This window comes from Lolium rigidum, chromosome 7, assembly GCF_022539505.1.
Source record: "Lolium rigidum isolate FL_2022 chromosome 7, APGP_CSIRO_Lrig_0.1, whole genome shotgun sequence".
In the NCBI taxonomy this organism is placed as follows: Eukaryota; Viridiplantae; Streptophyta; class Magnoliopsida; order Poales; family Poaceae; genus Lolium; species Lolium rigidum.
The window spans coordinates 306,657,608-306,667,121 of NC_061514.1; the positions used below are offsets into that span (position 1 = coordinate 306,657,608).

The window sequence follows — 9,514 nt, forward strand, 5'->3', positions numbered from 1 at the left end:
CAAACCTTATACTTGCGCATACCACTTGAGCTCGATGACGACGATCTTGACCTCAACAAGATGGAACGCCTTTCTTGCTTGTGCTTGCTTGACGAAGTCTTGTGGATTGCTCCCCCATAATCCACCATGGGAGAGCTTCTTCTTCAGCGCATCTTCACATAACCATGACCACCATGTGGATTGCTCCCCCATAATCCACCATGGGAGAGCTTCTTCTTCGGCGCATCTTCACATATCCATGACCACCATGTGGATTGCTCCCCCATAATCCACCATGGGAGAACTTCTTCTTCGGCGCATCTTCACATATCCATGATCACCATATGGATGGCAAGACTCAAGCAAAGGATCTCTTCGAGATGGCTCATCTTGAACTTGCACTTCATTTCTTCATTCTTCATCATGTTGATGTCTTGAAGTAACTTGAGGGCTCACTTCATCTTCATCTTCAAGACATACTTGACACTTGATATCCTTCATCAATTTCTTCTTATTGCAACCTTGAAGCCAACATATGGTTCAAGCATTGCCTATGGACAACTCCTACAAATATAACTCAATGCAAACATTAGTCCATAGGGATTGTCATTAATTACCAAAACCACACATGGGGGCTCCAAGCACTTTCAGGACCCCCGCGTTTTCTGCTCACAAGCCACGGATGAGGCAGGCATTGGCTAGTATACTGATGCCCTCTAATACCTAAACTCATTTTATGATCGTGAATTCAAAGGCTACCATAATGGGAACTCAGATCCTCGTGGTTTCGGTATGTGCAAGGAAAGTTCATATGTAACTTTATTACTTATGCTTTTGCTTAAACTAACCATGAATCTCTTAGCTGCTGTAACACTTGTTTATATATTTTTGTTTATTCAGGCCATATAGGGGTAACAGTGGATGATGTCTATAAGGCATGTGAGCACTTCGAACGTCTTGGGGTAGAGTTTGTGAAAAAACCAGATGACGGTAAATTTATTCGCCTAATATTTTACATCAGTATTACTAGCACAAAACCAATGCGTTGCTACGGTATCACACTAATTTAAATTGTTATCGTTTATGTTAAAATGAATTGTAAGCATTGCTTCACTTCTACTTCTAAAACAAACTTGGATACAGCAGCTCAGCATAGACCCAAAGCCCAGCTAAGCCTCTCTCCTGTAACCCATACCTAGATCTCTAACCGGTGAGATTTTTTTTTAAAAAATCCCATGATGCCCCTAGTAATCTTCCACCTACTCATCGCCTCTTTTATGCAAACGCGATCAAATCCGAGCCCCCATCCCCCTTTTTGTCGATGGCGCCGTGCTCTACCCTCCTCATTTTGCATCGCGCGATGACGCCGCCCAATTCGAACCCTTTCTTTTTTTTTTAACTTTTGAGTGGTATAGTTTTTATTGATTTTTTTTTTTCATATCTAATGGAAATGATGTTAGTCATCTTCATATTCCTTCACGTGTGAACTTAAAATACATACCTATTCATTTATTAAACTAACTAGCTATTCCTATAAGATATTGTAGTTCCTAAGGGAAGCACGGATTCTAATCATACTTGCCACCACAGTACAAAACACAATTCTCATGTAAACATTATATCTGTGATCCGCGCAACAGCTTTCAAGTATATTATCATCCATTTACGGGGATATAGTTCTAGGCTATCTATAATTTGGCCTCCTGAACTGAACTCCCGCATGAACTGTTACAGCTATATTCAGATCGTTGGCCTGATTGCAAAGCAGGAAACAAATGGAATGGAAATTCCTCTTCTGTCATTAAAGAGGATTGACGAGCGGCAGACCTCTGTCCCATCGCGTGGCCATCACAAACGGAGCTGGAGGGAGCAGCGGCCGACCTTGCCACGCCCCTGCCTTTGCCGGAGACCATCCTATCGCTGCGAGCTCCGCTAACTCGAGGCCTCTATCAACGCCCCTTCCCTTGCGGCCTTGCCGGCGACCCCATCGCACGGTATCCCACCGCCACCGCTACTCCGAACGACACCGCCGACCGCTCCGATTTGGAGGACGCCGCTGGAGGATCTCGAGGCAGAGGGTTGGATGAAGGAAGAAGCACACAGTGGGGGGGGGGGGGGAGATGGAATGGCCGGCGCTAAGCTTCGGCTGCGACACGGTGGGGGCAGTTGGAATGTCTGGCGCTGAGCTTCGACTGGGACGGAGAGCACGAGAACACGAACACGATGTAGATCGGTGGCGGTTGCGCGAGGAGAATGGGCTCGGGGCGTTGAAAATTGGGATAGTTCTTTTTCTCCTCCAAACGTTAAGTTCACTTACCGGTGGCAGTGGTGGGTAATTTCCTCCAACTTTCGGGGTAGTTTAAAGTTGAACGAAATTTTTGGCAGAAACCTTACTACCTTTATTATTAGGTATAGATATGGTGTACCGGTGTCACATACGGCCTTCAAACTGAAGTGTTAATTCAATAGAAACGATGGTAAATGTTAAGGGATAAGCAAGAAACTTAGTTAAGTGGCTTGTATCCATAAGACTGGGATGTTAACAGTGGTATTATTTTAGTTACTCCGCAATGTTTGAACTTCATGTTTTTTTGGTTGGCGATTTGACATTTGTATGCTGGTACCCACCCATATGCATTGATGTTAGCTAGAGTTATCCTGAACTATTGATTGATTTCGTCACTTGAGTTGATCCGGCGTTACATGTACTTCATTTTGATCCGGCGTTACCTGTACTTCATTTTTTTGATGGTGATGCAATTTTTTTTGATGCCCACCTTTATGAATTGCTGCCAACTATAGTTGTCCCCAAACTATTATTGATTGATTTTGTCTTTTTGTGGAGCTGCTGAGCTATTCTTATCACCTTCCTATTTTCGTAGACAGCCAATTCGACATTACATGTTCCCACAATCTGTCTTGTATAATCTGAAATTTTGCATTTGTAATTTTTGTTAAGTTCTTAGCTTGTGGCATGAGTTAGTGCAGGTGTTCTTTCCACTTTTCTTCAAATGACTAAAGTCTGGCAGATGACTTTCATAATTTGTTTGTCATATGGTTTGTTGAGTATTGCAATGTGGCATAGGCTATAGTGCAAAGCAACTGGGTGGATCTTCTTTAAATCTAATATCTACTTCGCTTGTTTTAACCATTTTATCGTCTCTTGTGAAACTACTGCTAGGAATGGAGGAATATTTGCTGCTACTCACTAGATTCACTTCACAAGTTGATATATCTAAATATATGCATTGAAGTTTTGTAAACCTAGTTTAGTTTTACTCTTGCAATATTCAAACTACTCACATATAAAGGTAGAGCTGACGTAGAAATAGTTTGTTGATGATTGTTGATGACTGCCATAATTTCTTGAAGAACACTATGGTCACAGATGCTGATCTGATTTACCCTTAGAGCATCCCCAGCCGTTGGGGCTCCCCAGGCCGAAATCCGGCGTTATTTAGGGCCGGATGGATGTATTTTGTGGCCTGGGGAGGCCCATTTTTTCAGCCGCGAGCCCATGGTCGCCGATTGACGCGCACCCACCGCGTGCATAGCGACGGCGCAGTCACCGGGAAGGGCAATCGTCGGAGTTCCCTCGACGCATTGAACCGTCGCGAAGTGGTCTGGAGAGCCGAAACGACTCGTCGGGAACGGTCTAAGTGGCCTCGATGCGAGAACCGCCGTAATGGAGCACGAACTCCGCGGAAGAGCAACCGCCGCTCTCTTCGTCGATAGACCTACATATACGGTTTCCGACGGCTGACGCCATTCATCTGTTCTCTCCTCACCATCCTCCGTCAACCATGAGCGATCTCTCTTGGCCATCGGACACCGACAACGAGGGGAAGCCGCCTGGATGGCGCCATTGGTGGGATAAAGCTGCATCGCCGGCCAGCGACGATTCCCCCCGCCGGCCAGCGAGGACGAATGGGATGACGACGAGGAGGAGGACGAAGAGGCCGAGGAGCAGGCCAAGGAAGAGGCCGAGGAAGAGGAGGAGGAGCAGCAGGAGGAGGATGACGAAGAGGCTGAGGACGCTGACGAGGAGGACTCAACTTCCTCCGACGAGGAGGTGACGAGCCGGAAGCGTCGCCGCCACGACGATGAGGCGGGGCCATGTAGGAAGAAGTAGTTTAAGTTTGTTTTAAAGTTTTTATATGTAATTTTTATGTTTATTTGAATTATATTCGAAATATATATAATCTGTCTATGTTGCACCACTTGAGAGTTCAAAGCTTTCGTTCGACGAGGGTATTGCCGTAGATCGGGAAGACGAGGGTATTGCCGTACAAACCCAGGCCATTGTCGCCGACAAGTGGGGCCACCAGACGCGCGGGAAGTTTCCTCGCCGTTTCGCGCGCTTTTGTTTCGTCCGGAGTCCCCGAAAGCTCCCCGGGGGGCCGGGGATGGCGTGGGATCGCCGGATGAATTTAGGCCCAAATCCGGACGAAAACGAGGAACCGGGGGCGCGACTGGGCCGAATTACGCCGTCCGGATGGAAAAAACGTCCCCGACGAGGCCCCCGAACGATGTTTTTTTTTCCATCCGGACGGCGTAATCCAGGGAGCTTTCGGGGACTCCGGACGAAACAAAAGCGCGCGAAACGGCGAGGAAACTTCCCGCGCGTCTGGTGGCCCCAACTTGTCGGCGACAATGGCCTGGGTTTGTACGGCAATACCCTCGTCTTCCCGATCTACGGCAATACCCTCGTCGAACGAAAGCTTTGAACTCTCAAGTGGTGCAACATAGACAGATTATATATATTTCGAATATAATTCGAATAAACATAAAAATTACATATAAAAACTTTAAAACAAACTTAAACTACTTCTTCTTCCTACATGGCCCCGCCTCATCGTCGTGGCGGCGACGCTTCCGGCTCGTCACCTCCTCGTCGGAGGAAGTTGAGTCCTCCTCGTCAGCGTCCTCAGCCTCTTCGTCCTCCTCCTCCTCTTCCTCGGCCTGCTCCTCGGCCTCTTCGTCCTCCTCCTCGTCGTCATCCCATTCGTCCTCGCTGGCCGGCGGGGGGGAATCGTCGCTGGTGGACGATGCAGCTTTATCCCACCAATGGCGCCATCCAGGCGGCTTCCCCTCGATGTCCGATGGCCAAGAGAGATCGCTCATGGTTGACGGAGGATGGTGAGGAGAGAACAGATGAATGGCGTCGGCCGTCGGAAACCGTATATGTAGGTCTCTCGACGAAGAGAGCGGCGGTTGCTCTTCCGCGGAGTTCGTGCTTATGCTGCAGGAGACAACCGAACCACAAAATTTTGATCTATTTGGTATACTCCAATATCTCGAACTCTACTAAATACATTGAAGTATATATGTACCCACATATGATTTTCCCTCATACGAGAGATTATAAACATGTCAAATGTCAAGCGCATAGTGTTTATGTATACTACCAGGATAGCTACCATAGATATTTAGGACAGTCATATGACTTGGGTGAAACTAACGTTCATGCATAAGACCATACATCTAGAATAGTCACATAATTTATATGTTCAACAAACTGGCTCATAAGTGCATTCTATGCATGAGAGAAATTCCAAAAGAAAAGAAGAGGCACGCTAATATTGTGTTTTACAAAAAAAAAAAACAGACTCGTATCTCCCTTCGTTCATATTACTTGTCGTTGATTTAGATGTATCTAGACACATCCAAATGAGCGACAAGTAATATGGAGCGGAGGAAGCATGGAGTGCATACTCTTTACTTAGACCCTTTGAGTGTACATTCCATCTTGTTCACTTCTTCATTTACTTATTGCAAAAAATACGGCAAGGTTACTTAAAAGGTTGGATTTTTATGCTTGTACTTTTTTTTGGATTAATGTTTGTGCTAGTGTTGGTTGCGTTGTTGGATCTCCGTTGTTGTGTAGTCCATGTATAGGCGCAATCGTTGGTACAGGGTTTGGTTCTAAAATGTGTAGTTCTTCTCGTTGCACCAACAATTCGCTTATACTCCTACATGGCAGCATAAAATGAAGAGCGGTTAACAAAACTTCACAATGCGACATTGTTCTTCTTCACATGGCTTGGAAGAATGTTGCATGTGCTCGCTATGTGCATCTTGTTAGTATTTAGAAGCTTCCCAGTGTTTTGGTACTACGGTACTTTTATTTGTGTTGTAGGACAAGGGAAACTTGTCGGACTTATCAGTGAACTCCGTGTTGTCGGCGGTGCCACTTCGGTATTTGCTCGTGCCAGATAGGTACTTCCCAATTCGAAAGAAAAACATCATGAAATGGCCCGCTGCTCCGTCCACATTCGTCTTGAACAAGGTTGTTGCGTTCATCAAGAATGGGGTCCCAATGGATAAATGATTCATGTGAAAGGGCCTTAAAGCTGTTGCAGATGTTGTTCGCAAGTTCTCTAAGCGTCGAGTTCACCCGGAACAGATCTACAACCATTTGAGATATTGGAGAGTAAGGTGGTTTCATGTCCTCAAGCTCAAAAGGCTCGAGGATATGCGCAGGGCAGAGGAGACAACAAACAATCGTGATGGATGGCGATGTGTACTTTGCCCATATCAAGGCCGGACCAATTTAACATTTCTTTCAGTTCATTCGCTTCGTCCTAATGTATTATTACCTGTGAGGAGCCGCCTCAGATGGGGTGGTGGTGGTGGTGGTGGTGATGGTGCTTGTTGTGGTGCTGATGATGATCATGTATGTTTTGGGAGTAGCTAGGCTTGATGAAAACTGTTTCCAACTCTGTATATTATGCGAGGTGGTATATATTGACCTCTCGGGTGGTGAATTTGTGATGCATCATGAGCAGTTGTTCGTAAACTCGTGGTGCAACACTATCATCGTGACTATGATCCACTGCTACTACTATGCTAGTCCTAATGATTATGTGCTATATATTAGCCCTTGAATGAGTGTCAATTCTATCAAACCCATTATGTTCAATGTTCTCTTTGCTTGGTAATCTCAGCACATAGCCGACAAGATAGCCCTATCAGGAAACTGCATGTACCAAACGGACGATCGATTAGCTGAAGCACAAATTGTAGGCAACCAAACAACGGAGGCTTGGCATCATCCATGATGCATAAAATGAATTGTTGACATCCAAACAAATTGCAAAACGTGAATTGAAGGTCGCACTATCCTGCAGGGCTTTCCTAGAACAAAGTTCCCATGTGCGAAAAAAATGGTGCGAGCAACCAAACTCACCCTGCGTGTCTAGCAATTTCTGATATATGTTCCACCCACCATGAATGGAACAACTCTAGCCAACTATATAATAGAAATATAGAAGAGAGTGGATTTTTCTTTTTGCTAAGGGTACATAATATTTTTTTTCTAACATATGACTTGGCTTCGAGATCTTATGGGTTTCAACTCTAGCCTACCCCAACTTGTTTGGGACTGAAAGGTTTGGTTGTTGTTGTTGTTGTATTCTGCTTCGATATATATTTTCATTTTTCATTGAAGAAAATAATATAATAATCTTATAATTTAGATACAAATTGGACAGATTTGTTAAACGGGTAGCGCAATGGTAGGGCCAGATTTGAAGGCTGTGAAGTCCCGAACCGACTCGGACTCTGAACCGACTCGAGCTCAAAGTGTACCACCACCGCCTCGTACACGTACCCAGTCTTTATATAAGTCAGAGCTCAGAGCTCCCTCAGCTATCTATGGAGCTGCAAGCGCCGGGGAATTTGTTTGCGCCACAGACGATCGCAATGGCGCGTCCGAGGCCGACAGCAAAGTGCAGGAGCGTGTACGTCCCGCCGCCTAGGGCAGCAGCGGCGGCCGACTACGCCGCCGGCGACAAGGCCTGCCCAGCCTACCAGCGCCAGACCTGGGACGCGCTGAGACGCAGCATCACCGGCCACGTGAACAAGGCCACCGCCGCCAACATCCGCCACGTCCTTCCAGAGCTCCTCGCCGAGAACCTCGTCCGCGGGCGCGGCCTGCTCTGCCGCGCGCTGCTCAGGTCGCAGGCGGCCTGCCCGGCCTTCACCGACGTGTTCGCGGCGATCGCTGCGGTCGTCAACTCCAAGATCCCGGACGTCGGCCGGCTCCTCCTGGTCCGTCTCGTGATCCGGCTCAGTCGCTCCCACGCCACCGGCGACAAGACACAGCTGGCGGCCGCGGCGAGGTTCGTGGCCCACCTTGTGAACCAGGGCGTGGCGCACGAGCTGCTGGCGCTGGAGCTCCTGGAGATGCTGCTCGCCGAGCCCACGGACGATGGCGTGGAGGTGGCGGTGGGCTTCGTCACGGAGTGCGGCGCCGCTCTGAGCGAGGCGTGCCCCCGTGCGGTGGACGCCGTGTTCGATCGGCTCCGGAGCATCCTCGTCGACGGCGGCGTCGACAAGCGCGTCGGGTTCTTGATCGAGGGGGTGTTCGCGGTCAGGAGAGCTCGGTTCCGGGGCCACCCGCCTGTCCGGCCGGAGCTGGACCTCGTGGAGCAGGAGGATCAGTTCACGCATCAGGTCGAGATCTCGCTCCAGCTTGACCCCGAGACCCATCTCGACGTGTTCGTGGCAAGCGGCACTTTCCTCCAGGACGAGGCTGCCTACGATGACCTCAAACGAAGCATGCTCGGAGACGACGGCCAGGACGAGGATGACAACGAATATGACGAGTCCGAAGACGGGGATGATGATGATGAAGACACGGATGTGACGATCAAGGACGAGACGGAGACGAACCTGACGGGCCTCCGGCGGACGATCTACCTGACGATCATGTCGAGCGCGGGCGCGGAGGAAGCGGGTCACAAGCTACTGTCCATCGTGAGGCCCGGCCATGGCCAGGAGGTGGAGCTGTGCGGCATGATCGTCGAGTGCTGCAAGCAGGAGCGGGCGCCCAAGACGCGGTTCTACGGCGAGCTCGGGCAGCGGCTGTGCGGCGTCGGCCGGGCGTACCAGGCCGGCTTCGAGGCGTGCTTCGCGCGGTGCTACGCGGCGGCGCACCGCATGGGCACCGACGAGCTGCGTGCCGCCGCGGGGTTCTTCGCGCAGCTGCTGGCCGCCGACGCCGTGCCGTGGGGCGGCGTGCTGGGCGGCGTCAGGGTCACGGAGGAGGACACCACGTCGTCGTCGCGCATCTTGGTGAAGACGTTGTTCCAGGAGATGGCGGAGCAGCTCGGGGTGCGGGTGCTCGGCCGGAGGATGAACGACGGCGATGACCCCGTGGTCCGTGACGCCCTGTTCCCGAGGGACTCTGCCAAGAACGCGAGGTTCGCCATAGATTTCTTCACGGCGATCGGTCTCGAAGGAGTGACTCAACCTGCGAGGAAGCTCTTGTTGTCCGGTAGTTAGCCATTCTGACATTCTTTGCTACTCCCTCCCGACGAAATAAGTGGACCTTGTTTTAGGTCAAACATTTTAAAATTTGATTCGAACATCATTTATGCCGCTAATTTATTACCACTAGATTTGTTCAAGAGTGTTGTTTTATAATAAATAAACAAATTTAATACTATCATATATGTTGGTATTTTTCATATAAAGTTGGTCAATTTTTTTGACATAAGGTAGATGTGTATTTATTCATGATGCGATTGAT

General features: G+C 48.8%; 2 protein-coding genes across 2 annotated transcripts in view; both read left to right on the plus strand.

Moving 5' to 3' along the window:
- The window catches only part of LOC124673125 (lactoylglutathione lyase-like), a 5,876-nt gene extending 3,961 nt beyond the window's left edge, over positions 1-1,915 (plus strand). Inside the window, exons 7-10 of the mRNA XM_047209257.1 lie at positions 703-769; positions 880-999; positions 1,620-1,626; positions 1,714-1,915. Of these exons, the coding sequence (XP_047065213.1) occupies positions 703-769; positions 880-999; positions 1,620-1,626; positions 1,714-1,915 (396 nt within the window). The remainder of the gene's footprint in view (positions 1-702; positions 770-879; positions 1,000-1,619; positions 1,627-1,713) is intronic.
- Positions 1,916-7,683: 5,768 nt separating this feature from the next.
- On the plus strand, positions 7,684-9,267 carry LOC124673127 (pre-mRNA-splicing factor CWC22-like). The gene has a single exon (XM_047209258.1). The coding sequence runs from the start codon at positions 7,684-7,686 to the stop codon at positions 9,265-9,267; it is 1,584 nt and encodes a 527-aa protein (XP_047065214.1).
- Positions 9,268-9,514: the final 247 nt, after the last annotated feature.

What these genes read in the sequence shown, in the direction of transcription:
- LOC124673127 (XM_047209258.1), top strand. Translation starts at nt 7,684, where the DNA reads ATGGCGCGTCCGAGGCCGACAGCAAAGTGCAGGAGCGTGTACGTCCCG.